Below are 18,805 nucleotides of genomic sequence, written 5' to 3'. Positions count from 1 at the left end.
GACAAAACAAGACCAAAGCAAAAGAGGATATAAAGGAAGGAAGCACTGAAAAGTTTTTGTACACCTTTTAGGTTTTTACTGCTCCTTTCATGTCCTCGGCACATACGGTTAATATATACCACAAGAAAGCCGACAGTGCGCTGAATTCAGGGTACTGTCTGCTCTTCTGTTATGTGCCCCATTGGTGCAATTACCGATAGCTCTTCACTGTCATAAGGGGATTCCTGACAGTCTTGCTGGGCGGTGAGTAACGCCCCTCCTGACAGCATTGTCCGTAGTGCTATACTATCGGTAATTGCACCGATATCTTCTCCCAGGGCACATAATGGGAAAGCCAACAGTGCACTGAATCCAGTCAGATTTCTAGCAGTATATAAAACTGCAAGTGCCCGAGGACATGAAAGGTCCTCTTTAAAAGTAGACCATGAAAGATACATTAAAATGAACTAAATCTAGAATCCAAACAAAATGATAAATCCCTTATATGATGTCTTAGGTCCTTTTTTTTTCTTGATTCTTTTGTTGTAAATTACAATTATAAAGCCTGAAAAATAAATTAGAAAAGCAGTGTATTCTCTATAGCAGCAGCCATGTCCACCCCCCAATGCTAAGTCCTTGTGCGCCAGGTGTTTCGGAGTGAGTGCGGTATAGGTTTCACACATTGTCTATACAGAGTGTAGCCGTTTTGTTTGAAGAACTCCCCCATGTAACTTGCAGTATGAAATGGATACAGTAACAGTGCCAGCAGTTGTACCATTTATTGCTTTGTTACATGGAGCAAGAACTTTTTTAGTTGCGTTAGTAACTATACTTAGGTGGTCATCTTAGCCACCCACATTAGATATTAGACTGCCAACACAAAACTGTATTTGGCTGTAATCCCTCCCGAGCTTTAGTCTATGGTTGGCTGTATGGGATGAACGGTCATAGAATTTTGAACAAATAATTGTTCACAAAATGTTCAAAAAGCAATATAAAACCTAAATGTTTATAGACATACTTAGATAGAGAGCAAGATGGGTAGGTGGACTCTGGAACAAAAACTGGACACTCTTTATGAGCCTATCCCGATGTGTAATTTCAGAGTTGGGGTTTCCCTCATCCAGTTATTGGAGTTGATGCACATGCATCGCCATCACCCCAAACCCTTCCACAAAGAGGCAGGAGATCACCACTGCAGCAGTCCCATAGTGATGAATAGTGTGGTTGTCACGGTCGTGCACCACTGCTCAATTAACATGGAGCAGTCAGGTCCCACTAGTCAGACCCCATGGACCGATTCCCTAATCCAGAGTCTATTGGGTGACAATCCCTTAAAGGACAGTCTTGTTTCATTAAAAATACCCACTTCATTTTATAGCATAAAGAAAGAAGCCCTACTATAAAAGGTTGTGAAATATAAATATATTTTAATAGTTGCTACATTGAAATATTGTACAGGTACAAAAACAAACAAGTAGTATTGTATGGTCCGAAGTGAAAGAAATACAGAGCAGTCAGTACACAATGAACCCATTATTATACAATTCAGAACCCAATGGAGACATAATTTAGTGACTGCTCTATAAATTTATTATTATTATTTTTTTTTTTTTTTAAAGTGAACCTGCCACCGCGTTTCATGTTTTACATGCAAACATGGACAAACTTATTAACATACTGGTCCAATAGGGATTTTTTACAATTCCTAGTAGGGTTAACTTGAAAAGATATTCATAAAGTTTTCCATTCCTGACCAATCTTAGAACTGGCATCAGGTTCACTTTAAAAAATGCCCTTGGTAAATACAAATATATATATATAATACATATGTACACAGACGTTACTATGAAACATTAAAGGAGATTTAAATAAAAAAAAGCATTTATTAAAGAAAACAAAAATTCTACAATCAATATTACAAATGCTATTCAGACTTAACATTTACTACAAAATACATTTTAAATGCATTTCAGAATTTTAACATTTTATTATTCTCTTTAAAAAAAAAAAAATTGAAATATGTCAAAGATTTCTAGGACTAAAGTTCAACATCTCCCCATATAAAGGCGAATATCAGTTTACACACATCCATACCCATGTACTAACACTCATACACGCGCACACGCCTGAAGAACTTTCACTCAGTAGAAAACAGACTTTGTACCTCTCATTTAGAAAGAGCAATAGAAAATGGCAGTTTATTGTAGTTTTTGGTAAAGAGATTGGGTGAGGTAAAGATAGAATCTGTCCATGTATAGGTGCGCACCCCTATACTGAATGGCTGTTTCAGGATAGAAGGCAACTTGGGTACTAGCGCAAGCCTAAACAGCATAGACCGCTCCACTTATACACCCGATAAGCGGTCTATACTGCGAGTAGCCTCCATCTTTATACAAATACATACATGACGGAAAAAAATAAAAAAAAAGAAGTCTAGATCATGGAAGACATGTAGAAAATATTCCATTAAACAGAGGATCATTAAATTACGGAACATACAGTATATGCATATTAGCGTTCACAAATTACCACAAATAGTTAAATATCCACTCTTTAAATGTAGTGTATTTAACCTCGTAAAGCATCCATCTTTATTTCACTAAATGGTCTCTGTAGGCAAGAACGCCTGGAATTTCTTTAGGAAATAAAATGTTGCCCTTCTCCAGAACAATTCTGGCAAATCTCATTTCTTGGACTCCAAAAAAAAAAAAAAAAAAAAAACCTAACCAAAAAAAAACAAAAGGAAGAACAGCTTATTTTTTTCCTTTCAATATATTTAAACCATGTGAGCTGTAGCAGTTAGGTCATAGAAATGCATTAGGTAATACAACATGAATGTTTGATTTCTCAGCTCTCAATGCATTTCAAAGTCCATTCAACAGTCAAAAGGGGTCCGTGTGACGCCTATGCCTCGATTGTTGGCGCCTTTTTGTAGATGGGTTTTTTCACTGCGTCGTAGGTAATGTCTTTATTGTTCCTCCTGACGCGCATTACCAGCAAAACGATGATGACGGCGAAGACCAGGCCAACCAATCCGCCAGCAACGACAGCTATGGAAAAAAAAAAAAAAAAGGATACAGGTAAATTAAATATACTTGCTTTGCAAAAATAGGAACCATTCGAGATGTTTTAGGTTTTACTCAAATAAGGTAAACTACAGAGTAGGGAGAGAGTGGTGTAAAACTCCTTACTGGGCCGTTCGGTGCCATATATTCCAAGCTAGTCTACCCTAGAAGCAATGTTCCTTAGATAGAATGAAATGCAACAGGTTAATAGTCCTTCCTCCATATAGTAGTACAATAAAGGCCAGTGCCTTATAGTTAATTTGTCCTACACACATTGCTGTAGCAATGCTGGTTCATTTGCCTATGAGATTATTCCTACCATTGTTTACACTACGTTTCCTAGATCCCTGGCCTCTTATCTGATCCAGGACTGGTGAGGTCTCACTGCTCTCTGGAAAGGAGGGGGGCCAAGTTCTCTAGAATCATGCTGGCTCTCAGAGCCATTATCCCCTACTCTTATAGGTCTGCAAATTGCATTTTGCTGATAAGGCCTCATACAGAGGTGTTGCTCAGTGCCCATTATCTGACACTGAGATTATTGCAATCCCACTCTCTGTTCTGGATCTTGGCAGCATGAAAGATTTTTCTCTCTCCAAACCTGTGTAATGTAATGTAATGCACTTACTATACACATTTGGTCCGCATTATTATAGATTTCTAGTAATCACAATAAATCTTTCATAGTAAAGGCTATGAGATGTCTAGATCTACTGAGGTACTTCATAGTGTTTTGTTCATAAAACAGTCAAAGTCCACCCACATGCTTGTGGAAGAATACAGGAAAAGAAGAGTGAGCAGGAAAAGCTGGTGAAAGATGGAGATGGGAAATCCCTTTAAATGGCCAGTTAAGTTGTCCCCATAAGGCGGCAGCAGAAACATCTAAACTGTTACTGCATATGTCTGGCATACTACATAGGAGACTTGCTGTACAGCCAAGAAAACTCCAGGATGTACAGAAGCAAGTTGTTTTTATGAATGACTTACAAGAGGAAGGAAATTTTGAGGAAAACTCAAGGATAAATTACCACTTCTGTTCCTTAATGAATGGATAGTAAGACAACAACAACTAGCGGAGTTTATTTTTGGTTTATTTCAGCACACAGGTGTCTTTCTATGGGACTTGCGGAATAAGAAGGAATCGGAAATGACAAAGAAAATGCATCATGTGCACAACACACAAAAGATCATAGAAACACTCACCAATGACTACTTCCGTTCTGCTGAAAAAGCCCTGAGAGGTGCTGGCCATTGAGATTTCATTTGAAGGGTCGTCAGGTATGGTCTTCCTCAGGATCTCTATATCATTGTCTTTTTGGACTATTTCGTTTTCATTGACGTCTAGATCGTCATCCTCTTCTACAGAATTGTTATCGATGGAAGTCTGTGGATGAAAGAATAACATTTTGTTAGGACATGCAAACTAGCGAAGATTTGGATTCAGCCTTATACTAGGAAATTCTCTGCCGAGGGGTTAAGCTCCAAATAACTCATTTAATATCTACATTGATTAAAGGAGTTATAGGACTTCGTATTTAGGACTTGGCACAGATGTAGCCATTATTATTCATCTTACTAAGAAAGGATAACACAGGTTTACATGGAAAACTCAACACTTACTTTGGGCGTGTCGTCGGTTAATTCGAGGTCATCTTCAATTTCATCATCTGCAGAGATTAAGATCACATATCAGAATTTAGTCCAAGGCTTCGACTACATTCATTAACTAAAGCCACAGAAAAATATAGTGCCATAAAAGCCAGATTCACAGTAGTTCTTGCATACAATATTACAGATATAATTATACTATATTATTTTGATTACTTATTAGAGCAGAAGGTGGACAGATTGTTTTAAGAGCTCAACTACAAGCCTACTACTTTGCCTTTAAGTGTCAGGCAGCCAGTATGTGTACTCAGCACGCAAGTTTCTCTGATAGTCTAACATCTTGTTTTCCCAAGTCTTCTACAGCCGCACCTTGTTTGTTTTTCCTATGTATTTATATGACAGATAGGTTTGAACACGTCTGCACTGATTTTATGTGAACAGCATGCATACTTCACGAGGATAAGGAGAAGAGAATGGTCAGGAGCCATGTAGTATGTTATATATGATTTTCTGCTGCAAGTGGAAAGCAATGGTTGCTAGATATGGAGGGTAATCCTACAGTCAATGGCCACAAAGTTTGTCCTCAATCCCTTTGAATCCCAGGCACAAAGCAAGAACCCAGCCCTATACCTCATTGATCAAATATATAATGGCAATAAGGACTTGTATTCTGCTAATAAATCTGTACAGTAACGATAAGGCCCTTTAAAATGCCTGCATACTATTTTTTTTTTTATTTTTTAAATGTAGATTGTGAGCCCCATGTAGGGATCACGATGTACATTTTTTTCTCCTACCAGCATGTCTTTGTAGAATGGGAGGAAATCCACACAAACACGAGGAGAACATATAAACTCCTTGCAGATGTTACACCTGGCAAGATTTGAACCCAGGACTCTGGCGCTGCAAGGCTGCAGTGCTGTGCTAACCACTAGGCCACAGTGTTGCCCCATGCCTGCAGACTATTTGTGCAATACCCTCACATAGAGAATCCAGCAATTGACTATTGTATTTAAAGGACTCCCTATATGACAAGCTATCCTATTTCACCTAAAACTTAGCATCCCCTACACTACGGATCAGCAAAGCGAGAGATTAAGAAAATATATGTACTGTATCTAATAATATGACAAACCAGATCATATACCTCCAGATCCAGAGGATTGGTCCAGCGAATCCGAATCTTCCTCATCATAGTAGTCAGTAAACAGATCTTCATCATCTGGCCCCGATCCTTCACTTAGGTCCTCAATTTTCACAATGGGGTCCATCAACTCCGTTTCTCTCATCTGAAATAAAAGAAAAGATGGGAAAAATCCATTAAAAATCTTTTTAGACATACATCACAAATCAGAAAAAAAATTATGAAATAATTAATAAATAATAATAATAATAATAATAATAATAAGCCAGAGACAAGGTAATTTGTGTTTCAAAGCCTCAAGATCTGGCAATTAAACCGTTAATACAGTCAAGACGTAACCCATTTTTCTTCCCAAGGAGATTTTATTTCAATAATTAAAACAGGTTAGGGTAGAAGTTTCTTTTACTGCAACGTGTAAAGCTCCAACCACACCTGCATTACAGGACCCGCCTAGAAAACTATGTTGCGTGTAAAAAAGGGACAATACATTGCAGAAAGTACATACACAACACTTTATAATGAACGCTCTACTAACGTGTGAATAGTCAGTAGTTTACAGCCGCGAGGCGATACCCTACTTCATGTACAGATATCACACATGGCCTGCCTATGGCAACCTGTAAAAGGAGAGTGGACCTAAACCGTGCGAGAAAGCACTAGTGTTACCACTGCTCCGTTCATTTCTATGAATAGTGCAACCCACAGCATTATTGCAACAAGGGGAGAGGGACACCCCAAAAATCAGGAGGTTTTTATTTTTTTGCTGCAGCTCGCTGACCATGGTCAGCAAAGGAAGAACAAAAGTATGGACTTTCTGGTCACAAACAGTATAAACTATAAGAATGTTCTGCCAGGAAAATTGCTCATGGATAACATTGGTGGGATAATTTGGAGCTATAAAACTTTTTTTTTTGTATATTATTCTTTGCACCGTCGAACCTCATGGGGCTCAGTCTTTAACAATGGCACATTTCACCAAAGGCACATCTGCCAAACAGCTTCACATATGTAAACAAGGCCCTGTGCATTGTCCAAAATCTTCTTTCTTGCCCACCGGAGAGCAATATTTCACAATCAACGGCTCTTAACTAGGACATTCTGACAGTTCTTATTTGCATTGCCTGAAGAGTTTAGTCAACACTTGGTTTGCTACATGTTGGAAACTCCTGGCGAATTTCCAGGATTGCTGCTTGCATAACGTAAACTGGTTCGAGCACACGCAGAAAGTCCCAAAAAAGGGTTCGTGCTTATGGTAATTAATGTCACATTTTGGCACAAGGAACTGTAGTCTTTAAAAAAAATACACAGAAGAATCAATGACTTCAAGGAGAACCTCCACACTAACAAGATATACTGTAGGGAATTGTTGTCCATCTTGAGTCTTCCTCTCTAAATTCCAAACTAAAAGCTCTATTGTTAAAGAGGTTCTGCAGGAGCTAGTGGGCGGGCAGGGAGAGAGGTTGGGAAAAGTGACTGCGGTAGAACATCAGTTCTATAGACTTTATTGACCTGCGCTACTCTTATAAGGTCAGAACCATTTCACTTGGCTTTATCAGTCACCAACAGGAAGCCAGGCTTCGATAGGGAAAACCACAACCTTGCAGACATTGCACTCAAGGTTAAGGAAACCTCAAAATCTAAGCAGAAAAGAAACAAAGAGTGTATTCTAATGGATGAGCCCAGACGAGGCGACGGTCAAGTAGATGAACATGGACCCACTAGTGATACAGTGTATCACTAATGTTTTCTTAATGACAATGTAACCACGGGCTTGTTTTTCCATGTAATTTAAATCAGCGGGATAATATTTAACTCTAATGAGATAACAGACTGTACTCTGCAAGGTCAGGCTCCGGGACACCTGGTTCGAAGCGCACAAGGTATTGCAAACAGGCACATTGGACAGAGCTCAGCTCCTTGTCTGGTTTACACATTAAACATCACATACTAGGAGAGTGGAGAGAACCGCACTGATTCAATTAACCTTTAATAGACTGGGGGGAGAAAACAAAAAATTTGAGTACTTTTTTTTTTCCAGGGCAGTTGTCTTATCCAGTTTTTAATATAACTTGCTTGTGTATGCAAAAAGAAAATCTACTTTATTTGTCTCCGTTGATTCAAGTTACTAACTTGCTGGAAAATACATTATGTAACACATATGTAGAAGCGATTTCAGTGTAGCGTCAAAAAAAGATAGGGAATAGACCCTAAAAGCTCTAAACACATCCAGTTTGGGTAGATATCATCCACGTCATGTAAAAATCCTCGGCCAAGGTAATATGTATGAATAATTCCACCAATATCAGCATCATGAGAGCTGTGCAAGGCCATAAAGACCAGTGAAAGTGATTTCTGGAGAAGCTGAGCTCTGTGATATAGAAGTTTATATGATCTGGGTAAAAAGCAGAGTAAATCCTGACCGGACTCTTGGGAGAGCACGAGAGTCCTGATTGCCCCGCCCACCCAAAGTGATTGACAGTCTGATGTGTACACATTGATACAGACACCGCTGTCAATCATGGTGTCGGAGGGGTAATTGGGACTCTCCCTGCCTCTACTCAATACCTGTCCAAATCATATAAACCTATATATCGCTTCTCACCCTCTATCGGGCACGGCTACCAATGGTTAAGAATAAATCGTTAAAGAATCTTTTAAAGCTTCTTCTGTAGCATCTTGTGTGTTATGGAGTAATACTAAGAAGGAAACCTTTACATTTTTGAAGGGTGTAATCCATACCAAACTTACAATAGCCCAAGAACAGAATGGACATGGCAGGATGAAAGCTATTCCTTTTGAATGTCTTTAGCACAGTTAAGAGATCAAAGCATTTCCATGAAATAGTATAGACCTTTGCCTTGACCTTGCAGAAATGCTACCCGATACATTATTACACCTGCACAGGTAAGGGGGAAGGTGGGGCGGTGTTTCTGTTTAACTTAAAGTGGACCCATCTGTGACATTTGTTGACCTGTCCAAGCAAGGGTAAAATATCGGAATTATTTGTTCATTTTACAAGAAGATACAAAAGATAATTCATAAGCTGCTATTGTCTGCTTAGCTAGTGGCACTATTCCAGCTGTGCTAGGTAAAGACATTTTGCATCCATAGTACTAAACAATGGCTTACTGTTCTGTGGATATTACGGTCAACAAGAAATATCATAGGACGACATTAACTGAGCCAAGTGCCCATACGCAAGAGCAGAGCCGGCTGAACCAGTCCTGGCCAGGACCAGATGACTGGTTTTGTGTATGGTGCGTAACAACTCTACCCCAATACACAATGTCCATCAAGAACAATCCTTGAATACAAGTAGCAGTCAGAGGTAGGTAGAGGATCTCCAGTTTAAGTGGACACTCAACATTGAAAATGGACCATTTTTATAGGAGGCTGAAGCTTCTTGGACACATCGGTGAGCCATGCAGTGCAATTTCTGAGAAATCCGTCATCTCACCCTTGAAACGCCATACAAAAATAGAGGGGACTTTACATATGGCTGAAGAGACTCCATAAAGGGACGGAGTTATATTTTCGTTCCAGAACACTTAAGACGTCTGCTTCCATAAAAGGAGTTAAGTTGTTCCATAGCAATAGAATAGGGGACAAATAATGGCTTATTAGATTACAGGCTCCATGTGATATAGGAGCTATTGAGATACCATTATCACTGCAGACAACATGGTGACTCAGTGGTGAGATGGGTCCTGGGTCTGATCCTGACTAAGAGCAATCCCTACATGACGTTCATATGTTCTCCCCATTCTGGCACAGGTTTCCTCCCATACTCCAATAACTTACAGATGAATACATGCATATCGAATGTCAGGTTTTGAACGACAGGAATGATGTGAACCACTGACAACTATGTTAGCGCTATACAAAATTAATACCTTGAAGATCAAGTCATTTTAATATTTTCCAAGAAAATTTTGCAACTTTTTTTTACTAGTGTCTATAAAAGTTGTAAGAGGAGAGTCAACTTCCAAGTCAAAATGAAGGCAGGAGAACTATTTCACACATATCTAAGGCACCCGCATCGATTTGAGAAGAGCCCTACAAAACAATAGCACAGCTTAGAATATAGCTATATGTTATAGATCCCACTAACTGCACCTTGTACACGGAAAAAAACGGTACATAACTATAGGTGGTGATCAACGTCGAACCTGTATCTGTCTGTAATTCCACGTATCCTGCCATGATCACAGCCCTGAAATCAGAGATGTACTGTGAAACAAAACTCTTCCTGAACCGACCCTTGTGTTCATTCTTGACTGACATAAAGAACCTTCTTTATGGATGAATCAAACTCTGTAAAAAAAAAAAAAAAAAGAATCCGAGCCCCAGGGAAAACCGCTTCCTGCCTTCATGTTCCTAAGCCCGGGGAGGCCTGTTTGTACTCGCTCTAGAAAGGATGTGATGATAATGGCGCATTAGTACACCAAGTTTATGACAGGCGCATCAAGAACAGTAAATATGACTTCACCACCACAGGGTATTCTAGGTTAATCCAGTAGAAATATCCTCGTGATAGATTGTAGATGTAACGTGACACTGTACCAGTGACTTCACCCCGGTAGATCATACGCCAAGCTAATAAACGGAAGCTTTTTTTGGAAAATGGCTGCCGCCACCTGGAGTCAGGTCTGAGATTTATAAAGAAAAATTAAAAAAAAAAAGAAAAAAAAAAAAGTTATGGAGAGAGGGAGGGTGGAGGAAGAGAATTAATACAGCAAAATTAAATGGAAGAATCTCAAAAAAAACCCTAAGCCTTCAGTTTCACATTTTGAAGGAGATGGCGAGGATGTGCAGAAGACTTCTTAAATAATTAAGCCCGCACACCTTGAGGTACATAAGAGCTCAGCAAACATATCTTAATTTTGCCATTATTGAAAACAGGAAATTAACATTTTTCTAAATGAATGACTAAATAATTAAAGAGTCTGTTAGAAAATCCTCCTAATTGTCTGCCCTGTTCACTATTGACTGTGCCCCCCAGCAAGGAGTCAGCTGTTTGCTCAGTGCTGGGACCCTGCAGAGTCTCATCATTACAGTGTGAGGTCATTTGCACACCAATGGCCACCGCCTGGGGAATAGATGCCCAATATACACAAGGCAAGGCCTCTCTATATGCCTTACCCTCCCCAGGATGGAACAATTTACTACCTTGTTAATGGTCCACTATAAAAGATGGCTTCACCAGTATTGTAGTAAATTTCTGCTGAGTTTTATTTATGTTGGTGGTACGATATAGAAATAGTCATTTCATCATTCATCATGTGTTTATGTCATCTGATAAATGTTCCAGAACTGAATTCATTGCCATTTATTCAATGGAGAGGCCAACAATCTCCAAGTACTGCACAGAAAGGGAACGTACCATCGGGTACGCTGTCAAAGATGACAACAGACTTGAGGGTTGACAGGACCTGGCTTAGCCAGTTGTATCTACATGAAGAGGCAACCCTCACTTAGCTTCACGAAGTCGAGCATATCAAGTAGCAGGCCAGGAAGCAATTGTCTCAAATTTAGATTGAAGGAAGATAGCACTTCCGAATGCTACCTCTTAGCATAACATTGTAGAGCCTTGGGAATAGCTGTAATGTTATGGGGTAAACAGGAAGCCATGTACAATATTAATGACATTATTTAGGATAAAGTGGAAGGAAGCAGCTCCAACAATGCAACAGCTGGAGACATCTGTGCTCTTCTATGGATTGATGGAGGGTGCCATGCCAAGCTCCTTCTATAACCTGTATGGATGCAAGAGCACCCCTAACCTGCATGGCTATCAGAATGAACCAAACCAACAGCACCTGCTATAACATAGAGCATCATACTACCAGCCCACAGGGACCTAAGAGTGCGCCACACTACCAGCCCACAGGGACCCAAGAGTGCGCCACACTACCAGCCCATAGGGATCCAAGAGTGTGCCACACTACCAGCCCACAGGGACCCAAGAGTGCGCCACACTACCAGCCAGCAGGGACCCAAGACTGCGCCATACTACCAGCCCACAGGGACCCAAGAGTACGCCACACTACCAGCCCGTACGAACCCAAGAGTGCACCACACTAACAGCCCGTACGAACCCAAGAGTGCGCCATACTACCAGCCCGTACGAACCCAAGAGTGCGCCATACTACCAGCCCGTACGAACCCAAGAGTGCGCCATACTACCAGCCCGTACGAACCCAAGAGTGCGCCATACTACCAGTTTGTCCAAATCCAACTGACCAGTCACTGAATACAAGCAGGTGACACAATGTGACAAAAAAGTTGAAAAAGTTATGGACTGTAGACTACAGTATGTTATAAAGGTCATATGAAGCTAAAAAAAAAAAAATTTTAGTGCAGTATTCAATGAGATGAGTGGGGGTCAGGACAAGCACCTGTGCAGACAAAAGCCAGGTAGACAATAAGGCCATTCTCTTATTCTCAGCAGGTAAACGTGTTAGTACCAACTCCCACTTGTGTAACCTATAGAACTGTACTTTTCCATTAGAAAGAGTAACCAGACACCAGTAACTTTACACAAATCATACAAGACTTGTTAGACTGCATGCGAAGGAGCTGAGCGCTTCAGGACTTTGAGCAAGGGTTGTCACATGTCACAAGGGACTGCAGGATTGTCTATCAGCCTGGCGTGCAGCGTACCCGCTTCAGCAGCATCAGGACAATTCCATGTACAAGGAACTTCCCTGTGTATAGCATTGTATACAGTCCTAGAATAACCCTCAAGTTTCCTAAAAGCACATCCGGAGAAACAAAACAAGGTCAAGTGGTGGCCATTTTGAACTTTTTTCCTTTTTTGTTTGTAGATTGTAACGTAAAGTCATAGTAGCCAACTATATGGTCACTCTTGTCAGGCCCAGTATGGTGGATTACAGAAGGCTGGTTTCCAATAGGAAGATACACCACGGGAATAAAGTCTATCCTATTCTAGCCTACACAAATCTCTGTAGGGTCAACACTTAGTTCGGATTGGTTTTGCTTTTTCTAGACTATAGGTAGAAGGGGGGGGGGTAGTCTTTAATTCACTGTTGACTCTAGAAGCCAGTCAGTCAGCTCCAGGAGCCAGCCAAGGAATACAAATCTCCATAGACATCAGAAGGAAAAATAACCTCAAAAACGTACACGCCATCGGCGCATTTCTGGCTCTATTTTTCATCTGGCTCTTGATAGGCATTCTTTGTCTATTATTTGGTGGATATAGGACATGCTGAATTTTAACAAGCCCAAACCTTTGTACTCAAAGATAAACCACATCCAGAAGAGTTTGGAAGCTGCTCATGTCTCTTTCCACATTCAGAGTACATGCATGCTCGGCCAAACTGAGCACCATGCGTCATTCTACCAACCGCTATTGAACATGTATGGCAGCTTTCCAAAGCGGATGATATGGACCAAAATGAATGTATGAAATAAGGGTAAGAACCATTTTCAGTAATATGATCAGACTGTGTTATTGGTTACTGGTCATATTATTCATTAAGCAGTCAGAAGATTAAAACTAGTTCTTACAAAGGTTAGAATGATTTATTCCAAAAATGGCGGCTTTACAAGAAGGTTGCACCATATGTCTTAAGCTCTATCAGGCAAGACGGCATGAAAGACGCTGGCCTACTTGAGTAAATACATATACAGTGAGTGTATACAAGAGTGAGAACACTAAGAGTCTGAAGGTTTGACGTGGTCAGGATGTGAAGCATGAAAGGCAGCATAATAGGTACACACGCACAGGCTGTTTGCTCTGCATGTAAGGGCACCTGGGATTCTGGCGTTGCACACAGGACCGAATTCTGCAGGGGCAGAACAAAAGGATCTCAGGAAGCTTACAGTCTCTGCCTTCCCCAACATTTCAGGGGCCTAGAAGAAGAATACGGCAGCTGTTCCCTGGCAGTGGAGATCGTCGCGCTCCTGTGAAACTGCCAAAAGGCGGCCACGTATGTGACGTATAACATTCGCAATGCCACATTGCGAATAATGTAGTTATTGACCTGCGGAGTCATCATGAGTCACCTAAGGGTGTATACAAGTATATATACATACATAGCTGCCCCTCCTATATTTGAAGAAGAATAATGATATAGGCAGTAAATACCCATATTAAAAATTGAATCCGTGCCTAGTAACAGATAATGTAACAGAATCCCATTTGTTGACTATGAATGTATCCTGTGCCCTATACCGTATACAATACTATGACAAACAAACAGTACCAAATACCAAAAACACTACATCCAAGGGTTATGTAGAAGGCCGACATCTCAAGATCCAACTCGGTACCTAACATAGTCTTACCAATAGGAGGAAACACAAGCCATTTACCAATATGAGCAACCCCATGGGCCTGGGTTTAGTGAGGCCCTGGTAGTTCTTTACATGGAGTGTGTCCATGGACAAGGAAGGGTAGAACCAGTTACAGGTAAATAAATGAGTATCTGCAACTTTGGTCCCCAAAAACTTACATAGGACAGGTCGTAGGTTAAAAGTCACTTTAGGGTCAGAAAATCCTGTCATACATATGGGTTACATGACAGAGTACATGCAAGAGGAACGATTGTTCACACACTGCAATGAGCGGTCATCAAAAGATCATCGTCTGCAAGACAGCCATCGCCCAATGGACCGGCAAATACTTGCTCATGGGGTGATCGGCTGCTCTATGACACAGGCTGAGTTTTAGAGATAAGTGCTTGGTCCAGATAATAGCAGGAATAACCAATAGGCCTTATGAACTCCATGTTTCAATACCTTTAGCACCGCGGCTGCAAGTGCCCCAGAGGCAGTCCCTAGTGCTCACTGTAATAAACGCTCTCTGGTGCCCCCTCAGGCCAGAGTGACCTCTAGCATTTTCCCTTTTTCACACAACAGGGGTCCATGGTCACGACCATATCTATCTATTTTTTTTGTTTATATCCAAGGATCTATTTCCTTGACCTTTTGACAGTCCGTGTGTCTGATCCGTTAAATAACAGAACGTGCAGTTTCTCTCTATGAAAATTGATAACCCATGGATGTACACTGACCACTAAAAAAGCCTACTGCTTCAAGGTCAGATCATGTGGATAAGGCTGTATTCATAACACTTTTTTGCATCTATTTGTACGTAGACCATGTTTTTGCATCCAATGGACATGCTAATTGGAAGTAATATTGTGATGTTAATGGAGCCTAAGCTTTACATCAAAAGAGACTGTTAACTGTATAGATCTGCAGAGGGGCAGCAGCCCTCCAAATCCTGTACATAACCTGATCAGCACTTTAAAGGGGACAAAAGTGCCTACAGACTACCTTTAAAGGGAGATACCTTCTATCTAGTCCCTCTAAGAAGTATACCGTGTGTCATGTTGTAGTATAAAAGGGCCTAGCCATTGAGATTTTTAGCTCTATACCCCCAAATCTGTTATGTCCTCATTGGATGAAGCCAATAGAGCCTTACTACCATCAAAAGATTAATATTTGTTCAATTTTCTCAGATCTGATTGTTGATCAGATCCAACCGGGGGTAAAATACAGTAATAAAATCTCTGGAACGGAAACAATCTTTTAAGCAGAACACTTTCTTACCTCATAAAGCACCAGATCATTTAAATGCAAATGAGGCGGCCCCATCGAAAACAATGACCCCAGAGGGGCCTCACGCTACAGGCGCCTGTCTTTTTGAGCAGGGAGACTGACTTTGTAAGCCCTGTTATTGTTTTGAACTGGTACAATTCAAGTGGGGATTTTTTTGTCCCTAGACCCGCTGAAGCATATGTCAGAGCATAACCCCGTCCATAGCTCACTGCATCCTAAAAGACCACAACCCCCCCCCCCCCCCCCCAGGCTCTTATCGCAAGTCCTTTCCTTTTTCGTACAGTTAAATGTTTAACTACGTCTTGTGAGGCCACTGACCCCCAGCTAGAGCGCACATACTGTCATCCATGATATCCGCTCCCTGGAATCCAAGTCAGAACTTCATATACTGGAAGTCTGAAGGAAATCATTTCCTAAAATGGACATCCTTCCCTTTTTTTCACAAGGAAAAAAAAAAATCCCAGAAAAACTGTTTGTGACGTTACGCAAGACAGGAGAGGCTATGTTGCAACACTAATGTACCGTGACATGTGGAGACATCAAAGTCAAGGAAACCCAAGACTGATTCAGACGCCCCACAAACTTGTTTACTGCTCAACAAACACGTACAAGAAGCATCAGGCGAGCAAAATCACAGCTAGAGCCCCCCCCCCCCCCCCCCAAGTAAAGTTATGAGAGTCTTCGGAAACTTGGCTTCCCGAATCCTTCCATGTTTATCCAAGCTCCTTGTTTTACATAACTACTTGACAGACAATGATGCCAGCAACATCTGCTAATAAGACAGTCAAGAGGTCGCTTTATCCCACAGACAAGAGAATTCCAAGCACGAGCTGGAATCTAAATATTAGCCTCTTACAATAGTTACCGCCTTGCCAAAAAGTTATTTGGCTACGGAGCAAGAATGAAGATGACGTCGGAGCAAACTTCTTGAGGTCTTAGTCGTAAGGACGTGGAGGAGGCCATGGAAGCAGCCCACCAGCATACAGAACATTACACTATCTTGGGGAAGATTTACTATGGTTTCATCACAATTTTGCAAATTTCTTATAAATTTGCATCTTGCTGGATACCATTCCCATGGGTCTAGTGAAGAAGGTGTGACTATGCCAAGATAAAAAAAATGCACCAGATTTATAATGCCACCCAAGAGGTAGACTTTTCTTCCTTAGGTCAATTGGATCAAACAACATGCGCCCTTGTGACATATTTGGCACATCTTCTGACCGCCCTGTCACCATTTATGTAAATCCGCTCATGCGTAATAAAAAGTGATCTCCAACCTTCAAGAAAAACAGGTTGGAAACCATTCACGTTATGAGGCCAGACAGCAATAGTAAATACGGTATGTTGTACCCAAAGATTGGACTAGTAAGGAACCCCCTGAACAGTAGTAGCAACCTTCTATAGAGGTTTAGTAAACCTATACAAGATACATGACTAGTGGTTTCTGGAAAGAGTAGCAGAGTGGCTATATACATATATACACCTAGAGTAGGGGTCCAGGAAAAGGGATGCCAATAAAGGGACGTCCATAGAAAATAGTGAAGTGTCACAGGCCACTATAGCTAGACCTGTATAGGGCACATTGTCGGGAGACCCAATATCACGTTTGGGATGGACGTAGAGTTTAACAACAGATTTCTGACCTGACCACACAACCATTATACATCCCATTATCCCAGCACCCATCCATAATGGATGAGAAGATACTATCCCAAGAGGAGACATGTGAATAACTAATACTCCCCATTTCCTGGGCCAATTCACGGACGCCCCTGGCTAAGTATTGGGGGTTGTAATGGAGGACACTGGCACCACATAAGTCACACATGAGGGGGGATAGGGGGTTGTGTTTGGCCAGAACTTTATCCACAGCTCATTAGCCAAGCGAATTACGTCCGCAAGGGAAAAGGTGCAGGAATTCCTGGGGAACAATGGGCTAGGTCAGGGTGGCAGCCTCATGCTAGGAGCTTCAGAGACATGCTTGTAAATGGAGTCTCTTTCACTCAGACATTCCAGTCGCACAGCTCAATGGTCACATCACTTGGGGCAATGACCCTTGTACGGCCACCACATGGAACAGGACGGTCTGCCCCGGGGCCTGGACAAAGTCAACTGAAACACTCCACCGACTTGGAAGAGATCAACCAAATGTGGCAACCAAGTGTTCACATCTGGCCATCAGTTATTTACATGCGGCATATTACCCCCCAAAAATGGAGTACTTTTCATACAATAATCTTGCATTTGGCTAGAATATCAGAGTCTATAACTGCTGGGACTTGTGGTGCCCGCTATAAAGCCCACAAGGTTGGAGCTAGAGCCCACACAATAATAGCAGCCAGGTATCGCGCGCTGCCGTGGAATGTGAACTATGCGCATCCCCCCTCCCCTCCCGGCCGCGCTTTGGGGCCACTGCGCTGCGTCACTTACCGATTCCGCCGCCGCCGCGCTGAGCAGGGACCCGACAAGGAGCAGCAAGAGCTTCATGTTCATGAGAAATAATGGCGCTAAGTCCTGGATACAGACAATCCCAAACTCCTGAGTGACTGCGATACACAGCGAGATCCCCACAGCTGCCCCACACAACTTTACTACTCTCCTCTGTGTGGGTTACCTTCAAAGGATTTTTTATAAGACGTCTCCTCCCATTCCACTACACACAGTCCTCCCTCCCTCCCCCATTACCGGAATTTCCCTGTCTGGAGTTGATTCATTTAAAGGGGAAATGACATAAGAGGCTTTAGGTTTCACTACTGACTTAGTGGAATTTTTCTGCCTCAGCCTTTTGTTTGCTATGACATGTGCGAGGTGTGTGAGGAAGGCTTTAGTACATGGCTTTAGTACATGGCTTCACTTTCAGCTTTCACATTCAGTGCCTGACTAAAGGAAACTCCTTGTTACTTCCTAGACGTCTTACGTGGAGCGGACTTTCTAATAATGTATTATTATGCCCTACATAACATTTGGCTTCCAAGATATTTATTTATTATGCTTACTTATATAGCGCCATCATATTCCGCAGCGCTTTACAGACATTGACGGTCACTGTCACATATAGGGCTCACAATTAGAGATGAGCGAGTACTGTTGGGATCAGCCGATCCGAACAGCACGCTCGCATAGAAATGAATGGACGTAGCCGGCACGCGGGGGGTTAAGCGGCCGGCCACCATCAAAGCGGAAATACCAGGTGCATCCATTCATTTCTATGGAGCGTGCTGTTCGGATCAGCTGACACGAACAGTACTCGCTCATCTCTACTCACAATCTACATTCCCTATCAGTATGTCTTTGGTGTGTGGGAGGAAACTGGAGTATCCGGAGGAAACCCACACAAACACGGGGAGAACATACAAACTCCTTGAAGATGTTGTCCTTGGCAGGATTCAAACCCAGGACTCCAGAGCTGCAAGGCTGC

The 18,805-nt window shown here is 41.7% G+C and overlaps 1 protein-coding gene across 1 annotated transcript; it reads right to left on the bottom strand.

Moving 5' to 3' along the window:
- Positions 1-1,389: 1,389 nt before the first annotated feature.
- Positions 1,390-17,992, bottom strand: LOC142208610 (syndecan-4-like). Its single transcript, XM_075277220.1, has 5 exons — positions 17,818-17,992; positions 5,800-5,941; positions 4,665-4,711; positions 4,248-4,428; positions 1,390-3,032 (listed from the first exon to the last, which is right to left on the bottom strand). The coding sequence occupies exons 1-5, from the start codon at positions 17,878-17,880 to the stop codon at positions 2,887-2,889; spliced, it is 579 nt and encodes a 192-aa protein (XP_075133321.1). The 5' UTR covers positions 17,881-17,992; the 3' UTR covers positions 1,390-2,886.
- Between the last annotated feature and the right edge of the window lie 813 nt (positions 17,993-18,805).

This window comes from Leptodactylus fuscus, chromosome 6, assembly GCF_031893055.1.
Source record: "Leptodactylus fuscus isolate aLepFus1 chromosome 6, aLepFus1.hap2, whole genome shotgun sequence".
Taxonomy (NCBI): domain Eukaryota; kingdom Metazoa; phylum Chordata; class Amphibia; order Anura; family Leptodactylidae; genus Leptodactylus; species Leptodactylus fuscus.
This window is presented reverse-complemented; position numbering and strand designations above follow the sequence as displayed.